Source organism: Diuraphis noxia, unplaced genomic scaffold, assembly GCF_037042655.1.
Source record: "Diuraphis noxia isolate RWA-SAM2 unplaced genomic scaffold, SU_Dnox_SAM2 contig0005, whole genome shotgun sequence".
Lineage (NCBI taxonomy): Eukaryota > Metazoa > Arthropoda > Insecta > Hemiptera > Aphididae > Diuraphis > Diuraphis noxia.
This window is the reverse complement of record NW_028301715.1, coordinates 8,791,832-8,806,337: the sequence shown is the minus strand read 5'-3', so window position 1 is coordinate 8,806,337 and position 14,506 is coordinate 8,791,832. Positions and strand designations below refer to the sequence as shown.

Genomic DNA, 14,506 nt, shown 5'->3' with positions numbered 1-14,506 from the left:
ACGAATATCGATAGTGTTTGGAATACAGAAAAATAAACGAGTAAGTATATCAATAAATAATGATAAACGAGAATTAAATTAAAATTAAGTATGATTATAATAAACCGGAGCATCAACGTCGGGTTGTTGTATTTATTACCTGTAGTGTAATGAATATGATTTCAATTAAAATTATATTTATTCAATCAGCAGTGCAGATCCATATACGTATATACCGCCGTTTCCCAGATGAAAATTATACAATCATAATATAATTTACGCATAGACGACTCTATACAATTTCTGAAGTCCCGATTGAAATATTATAAACATGCATATTCATCTAATATAATATTTCAGAACAGTTTTTAATTCGAATCAGTAGGTATTTGAAAATATATTTAAAGAATAAATGCGTGCATTATTGTTGAAACCCACCACAAATCGCAATCGAACAATATGTTCAATAAAAATATAATATATTATGTGTGATGTTTGATAAACAGAATAATATGTGTAGATAGTCAATTCGTTTATACAATTTAAATTTATCTAAAATTGCAAAATTATAATATGCGAGTATAGGTATTGGACATTGGCATTCATATATTATTATAATCATAGCATGATGCAGAAAATTCTTAACTCAAAAATGTAAAACATTTAATATTATCGAATGATCAATGATTATTTACTAACCAATTGTAAGATACCAACATCATTATACTATAATTGTCTTGTAAACATATCTATAATTATTGTTCAATAACTGCATGGATAGTGTAAAAAACTTAAGATCTGTGAAATCCAATCTCAAATTAAAACTATCAAAATATAAAATTCTGTTTTCTCATCGTAGTAACTCTCATGTTACGTCGGAATCTGCATTAGAATCGAACGCTCAGAAACAAAACAAAAACTCTCCTCAACTATGAATAATATGTTTGTGTTATAATAATTTCTATTTGTTTATACAAGAAGGCGAAATAAATTCTGTAAAAAAAGTATCACGGGTTATAATAATATACAAAGTATTCCTCGAGAATTTAATAATTTTAAGTGGTAGAGAGACTATATATAGAGTGGTGCACGCACCCACATACACACACATTGCGGACTTTATTAAATAAGGAATCTGCATTATCCAAAACCTTTAAATTTATTAATCTTCGCAGACCTATAATACGTATATACACACATAAAATGGTATTTCGTAGATTAAACATTTTTTTCTCTCGGGTGTCAACAATAAACAGATATCTGGTATTATCTAGATAAATATCTTAATTTGGTTTTACAGTCCATGAACTTGTATTGTGCGTATGATGTAAATCATTTTTATAAGTCAAAGTTTTGATAATGTAATATTATACTGACTTGGTTTAGAACATTAAATTAATACTTTAAGAGTAGAAAAACTGAGTATAAGACAGCGTGATAATGACTCTTTTATCCCTTTATTTATTATTATTATTATTTGCATGTGACATATTCGACTTTAGATAACGTGAGAAATGTTATAGATAAAGTTAGTAAAATTAAAACAAATAAATAACTATGATAATTAAGATAACTAGTCAACTAATTAAAAACAAGTAATAAAATATATAAAATGTTAGTATGGTAGATTATAGCAGGTATAATAAATTATAATAACATCAACACTAATAACAATAGAAATCACAGACGAGTATTTAGTTCTCCAAGCCATTTTATGGCTGTTGGTCCGCCCTCGTGTAGTTTTGTTAATCCTTCTTTGAACATTGTAATGGGACACGAATCAACCATATGTTTAATTGTCTGCGTTTCTCCACATTCGCAAAGTGGAGAGTCTACCATACCCCATTTGTGAAGTAGGTAGTTGCATCTCCCTTGTTCCGATCTTATTCGATTAAGCGTTGTCCGTATAGCCCTTGTGCTATCTCAGCCAGGGACTTTTTTAAATGGTTCTTTGTTCAGGTCTCTATTACGGGTTTCTGACTGTTCCCAGCGTCTCGTCCATAGGTAATCAACTGATTCGCTTTGAGTTTCTGCATTCCATATGGGAGCTCTAGACTTAAGGCGTAGTGGTGGATGTTCGAGGATGTCAATTTGTAATGGTAAAACTGGTTGGCTTTTTAGCTTACCTATGTAATACCTTTGTAGTGTGCGATAGTCTCCCTAAGTCTGGGGGAGGGGGCTATATTCGAAAGGGTGGGTAACCATATTGTCGGAGTGGACCTGACTGTACCGGATATGATACGCATGGTATGGTTTAGTTGTACGTCAATTTTAGCGCAATGAGCGCTTCTAGCCCACACGGGTGCACAGTATTCGGCTACGCTATAAACCAACGCTAGTGCTGTAGTCCGGAGTACATTGTTGTGGCAACCCCAGGGCAATCCTGGAAATCCCTTAATTTTAACACACTGTTTATTGTTTTAAAGGTGTTAACTATAAAAAAAATCAACTAACCTGCGTCCACTCAAAAAAAATGAAAAGAATCAAAAATGTCTTAATTAAAATCCAATAATCTAATAGCGTAACTTGCAAGATGTGTAACTGTGCAACTGAGACGTACTTGATTTATTTTTAAACATGAAACAAAATAATAATCCAACCGAAAAACCCATTTAATTTCTGAGAACCAAAAAGGTTGGTTTGAGCATTAATTTATTATAAAAAAACATATTTTTTGTGTATTTATTAAAAGGGCTTTATCAACCTCTCTAAATTTACATAAAGGTTTCAATAGAATACAAATTAGTGCAAGTTATGTCAAAACTGAGGTCTCTCGTAAAATTATATAACTACAGATTTGGATAGACTATAAAATAATAATAACTATATTGTATGATAATAGCATTACTATAGGCGTGTATTATCGATAACAATTTATTATTATAGTAACTTGGATGATTTTTTTATAACGAGTGTAACTAAAAATGGTATGTCACCCAACAACATTATTATATCAATTAATGATTAATCAACATATTATTATTATTATTTAATAACTTGAAATTGCGCAACCTAAAATCGCCAGTAAATAATCGTTTAATAATGCGCAGTTGAGTACTATAAAATCGATGCGTTTGTAAAATGAAATAAAAAAATTATCCGCAAACAATAATTGAGCTATTAAAAAGGTATTTTATAATCGTATTCATATCATATATTTTTAGATACCTAAAAACAATACACAAACATATACAAATAAAAACAATACTTATTAAATATTTATATGCATATATTTTTTTTTTAACTACTACAGATATTGGCACGAATACGTGGGTAGGTACATAATATATTATATATATTGGCGTACATGACTGATAAAAACTATGCTCGCTAACTCTGTTTCGCTTGCTCTACGAATAATATTACTAATCAAAATAAATAATAAATATGGGGTGACCTGATATCATATTATTGTATTGTAATAGGTATTTATTGAACGATATAAAATTTGTTCTATTTTTACTTCTTGGAAATTTGCCGTCCCCTCGCGTCCACACAAAGCACCACATTGGCGCGTATCTAACGTACAACAATTATTACAATAATATACAACATATTTTAATAGTTTTATGGGAAATAATTTCCCACGCAGCTCGCATAAAACTCTCGAGGGAAATAAAAACTATAATCACAAAAAAAAAAATCTAAAAACAAATAAATAAATAAAAAACAAATTCGTCCAATCGACTGTGCGACGTCATACCGTGACAATTACCTATATTATATGTGTTGGGTACCTGTATCGGTATTATATCATATTTTGTATAAGACACACTACGCGTGTCTTCTATACCGCACGTGTTCAGCATTTTTCTAATATAAACGTGATGGCGTCTGTAGTTGTTTAATTCCACAAATTCGCCGAACCGTAATTGCCGGTAGACGCAATACTACACGTACACGTAGGTCGTATATATATACCTAAACGATACATAGATACCAGGACCGCAATATAAACCCGAGGCCTTGAATGAGAATTCGTTCGATTTATTGACCGTAATCGAACGATTATATTATGGTCTGCCGCGCGGTCGTAAAACTATTCGCAACGTGTCGCAAGACCGGTGCAATATAATATTATAATATTCGCGATGACATATTTTCAAGTTTTTAGTGTAACATCGTACACTGATTGTACAGTGCGAACCGAGTGAACCGCCGTCGGTACCATAACCCCATCGGCTTTCTGCAGTCGCCATAATGTCGCATTAGAAAAAAAAAAAAAAAACGTCAACATATTGTTGAAAAAAATGGTATTATATAAAAAAAATTTTTAATATCACTCCCGCCAACCCACATTCACAGCTTCATCTGAAAATCTTCGTCTCTGCGTCCGACAAGTTCAAAAAAAAAGAAATTCTGGGAAAAACACGGTCAATCTCGATCATAAAACAGCAGGGGAATCGAACTATAATAATCCAAGACGTTTCAAAGCATCGTTTATGTTTATCGCGACAATATTATCATAATACAATAATTGTGGCGGAACGGAAAATTAGATCTCACAAGATCACTCGAAAATTCAAAACCCTTCATCATTATACCCATGAATAATGTAGGTACTAGGTATATTGAAATTTCGGTGACCGCATTTTTTTTTCCCACTCGCTTATAACCCAGACAAACTTTCAACTTGTAATATTGCGGCAAGTATTTGGAAAAAAAACCCTACAGGTCTAATAATATGTTTAATAAAATAAATATACCAAGCTCGTTATTATTGCAAGTATGATACAAACATATTATGACATGTATATATTACGCCGAATGGAGGCAGGTACTTACGCGGAGATTGTAACTAGTAAAATATTAAAATATATATAATATCGTATAACGGCTACGCGAGGGATGAACAAAAAAAAATTTAAAAAAAATGGTCTGTGGTATTCGTTTGGGATTTTTCTGTCCTGGGACGAAATTATTTACTCACCGAGGAGTTTGAATAATATTATTCAACGTCGCCTAACAACTGTCTGCAGCTCCTTAACGTTGTTTTTTTTTCCAACACCGAACCCAACGAATATTCAGACAAATGCGAGAGGTAATGTGTGATGATAATAACACGCACGAATTCGTTTATTGTTGTTATATTGGTATTTTAATTTTTAACGTCGGAATGTATATGATCTTAATAAACGGGGACAAACGTCTTTTGATGTGACCAAACCAACCCTTTTGAAGCGCAAGCCAATACAACTATATTATATACAATTTACTGCTTCATATAGTGGATTATACCCCAGGCAGAAAAAAACAACAATAAAACCAACCAATCACCGCGTCCACCGGTCTATTGTCGTTTCCCAACTCCCTGAATAGTTATCACGATGTTGAAGTCTCGGCGGTGTGCATAACGCATGCATCTGACCTATATAAACGCTCGAATGGTCGTCGCCGCCGCCCGCGGGGTCGGTGGTACGCAAAATCAACTGCAGCCTACGGGATTGCAGGGTTTTTAATGCGAAGAGAACGAGAGCACTAAAAGTAAACAACATTATCCGACTAGCCAATATAGTATAGTTTCCCAAGACAAACTCCTTTAATTTTTCTCATTCAAATACCTACCACGATCGGGAAAAAATTAACGACGAGAAAAATCTGTCTGTTTATAGCATTTATATACTGAAAAAACTTTTTCAAAAACGTTAAGAAAATAATGTAAATTTTTTTAATTTATTTATAATATTATCTTGTGCATATTTTTATTTGTTAAATACGAGTAGGTATCTACTAAAATAAATACAAATATTTATAACTTCATTAAATCATTATTACCAACCGATAATATTATAATATTGCACTTTTATTGATATTTCTAAGATATCTCTTTTTTTATTTGAACGCATTTATTAATTGTATACGAAATTGTTATTATTTACTTAAACAGTGGTTTTGAAATCTATAAGTTTCATCACACAATAATAATATATTTAGAAAATGAAAATAATATATTATCACACATGTATAAAATTATGGGAATGCAATAATTAATATTGTTGACCAGGGTCATGAATTGCATTGTAATTTATTATCTGCAAATAGTGAAAATGCGTAAACAAATTATGAATTAGGGTCCGCGGACCCTTAAAAAGTAAAAACCTATATTCAGATATGTATAATATAATTGAAATGTAATTTATATCATGATAAAAAATACCTACCTACTTTTATTAATAGTAAAGTTTGTACATTTATTATTAGAAATGGTTTTACTTTTTTATTTCAATATAATTTCAAGAGATAATGATAGCATGTAATTTTAATAAAATATTTAGTTCATAAATCAAATACCTACCTATCAAAATGTTTTAATTAGATTTTGAACAATTTTAATCAAAACTATTATAACGAATAATTAATACATTTATACAGAAATTTAAATTTACACACATATTTAATAAAATTTAAGTTTGTATTAAAATATTTTAATAATTAGTCATGTTACATTTAGCATGTATATGTTAGTTATGTTTCTCAGAAAAATTATTTATGAACCTTAAAATTAAAACAAGATCTATATCATTGAAACTGATAATAAAATGCAAAATTGTATTACTAGTCATGTTACCAGCAAATATTGTTCTCGACAAAATTATTTATGAATCATAATATAAATAGAATAAGATCGATATATCAACGAAACCGACAATAATAATGTTCCTAATTGATAAGTCATGTTTTTGGAAAGTATTTTCCACAAAAAAAATATATTATTTTTTTCGAATCTCACAAATAAAAGAATGAGATCTATATCGGTGATATTGATAATAAAGTATAGATGAAATAATGCTTGAAAAATAACATTTATAATACAATAAAATATATCAGACAGTAAACTCGAATTATATTTATAAATAATATTTCAGATTATTTTTAGAATGAATTGTTATATCGAGTTACCATCATTAAGAAAATCATCTATAAACTATAATACATTTTATTTAAATAAAAATCAATTATTTAGCACTCAAACATGTGTATAAAAAAAAATTAATTCATAACTATTATCATTTAATCTTTCATAGACACAATACTAAATATTATAACAATTTATAATATTATGTTATCAAAAAAAAGATCAATAAAAAAATAAAAATATATATATATATTATATGTAACTAGAAATAAGTCAAAATATTCTAATTTCGTTTTTAAACTACCGGCTCATTTATTCTATGAAAACCAATATTTCTCAATATTAGCAGGCAGACATAATCTGTTTTGTCCTAATAATTTTTCAAGAATTAGCTATGATACAAATTTCCTTACAAATAATTTAAAGTTTTAACAGAATTCAAAAATGAATGTTCATTACGATTTACTGAAAGACGTCTTAAATTGGCTGTATTGAACATTAATACATTCAAGCAAACGCGATGATAAAACGGTAACTTAATGTGTAAGAAAAATTAACTAAAAAAAAAAAAAAAAAACAGTAAGAATAAAGTAATATTTTCCACTTCACATTATATCACGTGGTTAAGCCCGAAAAAATATTTAGTAAGAACTCCTCTTGGATCCGCCAGTGTCTTTGGTAGAAAAAAAATATTTTAAACTTCACTTGAAATATTTTAATTATCTAGTAATAACTTGGTATATTGCCGAGTTGTATAAAAAAATTATATTCATTTAATGGTTCACTAAAATGTAATACACCATTGATGGTCCACTAAATCATGTTTAAACTGTTTAAAGACCAATAATTAGCTCACTATCGATTCACTAAATGTTTAAATGCTCGGAATTAACGCTTTTAGTAATAAACTTCTTAACTTACAACTTATATATTTCAAAACCAAAAATAGTTTGGTACAACTATTGTTTTTCATAGTAAAATTAGGCGATTTAGATAATATTGTATACTTGGCAGGTGAAATTAAAAAATGTTATTTTTGCTTTTAACAGTATTTTACAGAACTTATTGACTGATACCAAAATCCTTAACCATTAAAAAAGAAATAAAAACATTTGGTGTTTTACACTCTGATATTTTTTGAGTATAAATAGTAAACAATACCTACTATTGCCTAGTAATTGTGAAGTGGCCTGGTATTTTACAACCACAGAGTGGAACTGTAAAACCAATTGCTATCTGAAAATGTTTACACTCCGTTTGGAGGGGTATTCTCGTATTGTGTCTTGTGTGTATACAATAAGTAATGAGTATTGTATACAGAGTTACTGTTTAATGCTTAGATAATATGTATCTACATTCATGAATCAGTAATAAGCCGAAGTTAATTGAAAATAAACTACAAAACTCTTGAATTTATTATAAAAATAGTATTATTGGGTGTCACAGACAAGTTCAATTACAACCAACTATACACTGTACTTAATAAACTGTTTGCTCGCACACTTTAAAAAATTTTATTTTCATTTAAGATATTGCAGATATTGTTATCACCTATATGTATGATGATTGTAAGTTACGATATATTTTAAAAAATATGCAACATTTATATGAACGTATAAATAAAAGTCATTACATATAGCCAGTGGTTAAGTTAAATGAGTTCGCCATTTCTGTTATACCTTAAAACCTGTACACCCTGTAGAAGTTTAATAAACAATATAATACAATATTAAAATGCGCAATTGGTTTTACCAATCATGATCTCAAAAGTAAAATTCTTATTAAAAATGTTCGACATGCGTGTTGATGTGTCGCGTGATCGTAACCATTCACCAAACGTTCGTGTCAAACGCCAAGACTCAGCTTTACTTGAAGAGAGAAAAAAAATGCGCAGATTCATAAAAATTTATTTTTATTTTTATACGGTTACGAGTTTATTTCCATCATTTAACCTTATTTCACCAACCCATCGAACAAAATATGTTGTGTTTATTATCGTTATTTAGATTATAAAAAACGAACTGAAAATTTGTTGCGGTCATTTATTTAAAACGAGTACGCGAATAACAATGTGTGTCTTAGTAAATTACATTTTATTTGTAATAATTTGTTGTTTAGTGCGTTTATCGAGTTATAAATATTATTTTAAAGTTTAAACGTAAACGTTTAGTAATAATTACTGATAATAATATACTTTCTATTTTCTATTTGATTATTTAAAACCATAAAATAAGTTCGGGTAACAATACAACCAAACAACTTTCTACTTAAGCAATATATAATAATATGTATATTTCTTATTTTTTTTAATGCATACCACTTAATACGGTAGCAATATAGGTATAAAATAATTGTCGTTCGCAGTAATTGAGAAAAAATCCCGGGACACGAATTAAAAAAAGAAATTTTTGCACTAATACTCTCTCAGATTGAGTGGGTACTAACGCAATATTCAAAGGTTGACCTCAATATGTTTTAAGTGTTTGTGGGGAATTATTCTAAAACTGTTGTGCAGTACAACGTCCCCGCGCGGTAGGTCAGGTACGCGGTCGGAATAATAATGTAACAGTGACTTCTTGTGTACCGTGTACTCGCGTATATCAATTTCAACAACAACCGTAAGACACACCGTCGAGTTTGACCGTAAAATGAAAAACAATAATGGAAATTTACATGAAAGATCGAGAGATTTATCGTCAGTCGTCACGAATTACTCGTAGATACGTTAAAACGTTTCAATAATAATTATTGAAACACGACTTTGTCTCGCTATAATCGATAGCAAACAAAATACGTATAACATCGTTTTCACCATTGAGTACGACTCGATACGTTCGCAAAAAGCGCATACCACACGATATTGTCAATTACAGATAATCATAATAATAATAATCATAATAATAATAATAATAATAATAATATGGGCTGTGCGTCGAACCCATTCTAAATTTATCGCTATAAAATAATAATATTATTATGTTCTAGGTCATGATCAGTTATAAGCCACACACACACACGATTAATTTTCATCTGATCGACATGACGAGACGCACACGGACAGAGTGAGCGTTGAGTTCAACTTACCATCGAATGTATGCCGCCTAGTATTGTTGTACACTATTATTATGATATTTGACTATAGAATACCATTCGAACGGAGATTACGGTCTCGTTATGATTTCTGATTTGTCATTTTGGAACCATTATTATTATCACCATCAATGTTATATAAATACCCGTGTATTATATTATGCGATGAGTGCCTATTTTAAGCCCACAGACACCTATGACGTCCATTCAATATCGCTTACAATGCCGTATTAAACACTTCCTATATTGTATTATAATACTACCAAACTACACGCCCTCGTGATGGTCGAAACAATAATCATTAACAATACACATAATATTTATTATTAATTATTATTACAATATTATAAAAATAATACACAATAATCACACCGAGCGAACTCGGAGACGACTTTATTGCTGAAGCTCCTTCCCGACTAAACCTGTTTGTTGTGCGTTATTATCATAGGTACCGAATATTAATATTATTATAAATACACAGTATAGGTAAGAAACGAATTATTATAATTTATAACATTATCAATACGGCAACGGTAATGGACAGGCACGCGTCGTTGTGAATTCGACCTAGATTTCGGTCAATCTAATGGGCAAAAATCGAGGCAAAAACATAGTGCTACAAGTAACCGGCTGTCGTAACCGGTAACCGGGTAAAGGTAGACGCGTGTTATGACACAAACAATATCCGTTCATATTGTTCATGATATTATTTTTACATTAGACATAGAGCGATGCAAAAACGAGAAAAGCAACGAAGCACCGACTCGGATAATATTAATAATATTACAAGGTAGATGAGAGAGACGCTTTAATCGGTCGTCTATTTTAGTCGTTCTAACCTAAAATCTGGTATACACTTGGATTGCCGGCGAAACCCGGTCGGATCCGGTATCGTCACTGCTTGTAAATATTACAATATTCTATTATCATCACACCTATCGCGCTATTAGACCTAGACAAGACACCCACCCACTGACCAGTCCTACACAAACCTTCAAATTCAGGAATTTCGTCATTACGTCTTGGTCAACTTATATAACATTATCTCGCCACCGGTCATTAAACTAAACTTATTGTATGGCGATTATCACTACAATAACAACAACAACTGACCTCTGGGCGTCAACAGGTTATCTTTGCTGGACATGGCGTTGTGGTCGGCGGCAGTCGGCGTTCCGTAGCTCATCTCGAACTGCACGGGCGTCAGCGTGGACGGCGGCAGCTGGTGTCTGTCCGGCGCACCGGACGCGCACCGTCCACCGTTCGTGGCCGACGTGCCGCGGTGGTTTTCGTCGTCTTGGGCGGCCGGGCGGAAGTACGCGACGTTGTCGGCGGCGGTGGTCGTGGCCGTGGCCGGAGCCGACATGGTGGCTGCAGCGGTGCAGTTGTCCGGAGTTACCGGCCGGCGGCGTTCGCTTGCGGCAGAATCTTCTACGGGGTCTGCGCGCGGCGGCGGAGGCGTCATCGCCACAGCGACGTCTGTTGGCGGCTGTTCGAATGCGGCGCGAGACGACAGGCAGCGGACATCCGAACGACGTCGGTACGACGGACGGTCGGGCCGGTATGGGAATATGATATTATTTCAAGACGGTGTCGTACGACTGTCGACCTGTTATTTAGGCGCGAATTTTTCGATTTGCCTCGCGATCGTATCGACGAATGTGTGGCGTTCGGAACGGCGACGCGATCGTGTGCCTGCGACGACACGAACAGAGCACGCGGACGAGAGATCCACACGATTGAGTGAGCCGTCCGGCGGTGGCGTGGTGCGAGTGCAACGTGCATACGCGCGCTCCCCACCACCTCACCCAGTCCACACGACGACCCGTCGCCTCGCCGCCTTCCCAACACGCGCCGCACCACTACTACTTCTACTACTACTACTACTACTACTACTAATATATACTGCTAATACTACTACAACAACCGTACTACCGTAACAGACTCTGTAATACCAATATAATATAGGTAGGTACTGCTGCTTGTTCACATAAAACTTACTACTACTACTACTACTACTACTTTTGATGTTACATTTTTTCCCCTTCTTTATTGTCGTCGTGTCAGTATCTATTTTTCAAGGTCTACGTGCGATTTTCCAAATATGTGTAGTCACCCCCCCCCCCACACACACACACAAACACAAACACACAAGGAGAAGTGCACTCGACGCGCCACCGTTATTTTTTCCACCCTCGTGAAGTACGCGGTCAAATGTATTTAATAATAATTTAAATTAATTGTTGAGCCATCAGAGTTGTTACTGGAAGCTACAATATTAATATTAAAAAATAAAAAATAAAATTATAATAATTTGTTAAAAATTAATCCTGGCGTGTAGGTGCATAACAATACGTCTCATACACGACTATACTATTGTTGTACTACCACATACCATACACTTGGTATGTGGCATCGAATACCTATCTCTCGCACCAGTGCCGTCGCCGGTTATAATACATTATTATTAATACCTATTACAATAATAATATACCTACGACGACGACGATTATAGCCGACATGACAGCAACGTATCGTTTTATGTAAACCTTTATGTATATTCAGTCGTTTGCAGACGGAAACGGAAAATTACACTAATTTTTCGTCCCGACGACAACGTTTAAAAGAAAACAACGCATAATAGGTATTTAGCCGGTAGTCGTGTTTCGAAATGCCTAGACGTTTTACTGAATTTCTAGTATAGTTGAAGGTTAGGCAAATAGTTAAAGCATTATGTTATGAATAACAGGTTTTGAATTGGGCGATCGCGTAGTAGATGACCAATGGACAGGACGTACATATTTTTTTTTTACTCCATCAAACAATGTTTGCTTTCAATAATTTTTACTATTCAAAACATAATAAACTCCTACAGCAAGAATGACTTACGGGACACGTTTTTTTTTTTTTTTTTTTTTTGTACGCGCCAACCCATTAATTATATTTAATGAACGTCGTTAAAAATAAAATAATTATTGCAAGTATATCGGTAAGTTCAGATTATAATATTATATTAAGTGAGTAATGGCATCCAATGCGTAATACCATTGATTATAAATCATTGGTTTCCAATAATCAATGGTAATAAATAATAACATACCTATGCTTTAATGCGATATTGTGCATAGCAATGTACTCACTCGTCACCAATCCATATAGTGAACACTTTGTGGTATATATTATTTTCCGGAAATAATTACATGCGATGTTTACCACGTGTGGTCAAGACGCATTTAATTTGTTCAGCTGCGTAACCAGAAAATAATTTCAAGGGGAGGGGGGAGGGATACATTGATTTAATATAATACCTATCACATTATATCGCTATCATTACGCGTATAAGAGATGGCATGCGCTGTCCGGAGTCGGTAAATTGCGTCCCCCAAAAAAGGTCATAGTTACATACTACGTAAATTGCGGCCATGTACTTTTAAAATATACGTAAATTGCGTCCCGGGTATATTTGAAATGTACGTAAATTGCGGCCTGGGATATTCCAATTTCCTGTCGGTTGTACAATTTAAAGATAGGTAAATATTAATCTTTGAATGATCGATTTAGATAATAATAATATGTTCACTAATATAATATAATTTTACTAGCAGTCAGTGTGCATTTGATCGAAGACCTTATTTAATAACACATATTTTTTACTGACACATTATTACTGATTGCTAATAATATATTTTTTAATTAAAAACAGCAAAACCAATACATTTATTCATACAGATATTGATACAATTGTATTGACAGCCCTAAGTCTGAAAAATGAGAAAGAAAATATTGATTTTAATATTATTGATAAAAAATATTTGGGTAGCAGGTAATAAAAATTATACCAGGCCGCAATTTACATAAAAAATTAAAAATGGGACGCAATTTACAGCGACCCGCGCTGCCAGTCGAAAAACAATGCGAGAGAACAGTATTATTTCGGGGTTGGGGTTATAATCATCGACCACCCCGCTCCGTCCCTGGTCACCCCTACGCAGAATTTATTCACAAACTTCATATTATAATATATTATACGGTCTTAGCGGCTATTTTTCTGTCCACTGTTCCATATAATATGATGATGATGGTTGCTATTATTGGTATATTATAGCGATAATATCATATCGTTAATGCGTATTTAATAAAATTCTTGCATTTCCCAAACGACAATAATATTATAGATTATTATCAGATTATGATATTTGTATAATATCAAATGCGAACAATGATGGGTGCAATACTCTCCTGCGATATGTGTAGGTACACACTCCTTGCAGGCCGCAAAGCGCTTACTCGTATATAATATAATGTCGACGATGGCAGCCTATATGGAGTATACGACCTACCGTTATTGTTATTGTGTACACAAGTTCATAACAATAATGTAATAATATGATGGTTACCTGCTGCCCGAATCGCATTACAAACACAATCGGTCGTCTTTGGGTTTCCAATCACCGCCCCCGCGTGAGGTCGCCGCCGCATTTCTTTCCGAATTCTTTACCGGCGTCCTATTGCGCCGCATTTTTTACAGGTACCTACACCCAGACCGCGGTAGTATGTACTTGTGTGTATATACTGTGTGTC

The 14,506-nt window shown here is 33.0% G+C and overlaps 1 protein-coding gene across 1 annotated transcript in view; it reads right to left on the bottom strand.

The window, feature by feature from the left end:
- The window catches only part of LOC107169349 (putative inorganic phosphate cotransporter), an 81,787-nt gene extending 70,102 nt beyond the window's left edge, over positions 1-11,685 (bottom strand). Inside the window, exon 1 of the mRNA XM_089228159.1 lies at positions 11,039-11,685. Coding sequence (XP_089084285.1) covers positions 11,039-11,390 — 352 coding nt within the window. The 5' untranslated portion in view covers positions 11,391-11,685. The remainder of the gene's footprint in view (positions 1-11,038) is intronic.
- Between the last annotated feature and the right edge of the window lie 2,821 nt (positions 11,686-14,506).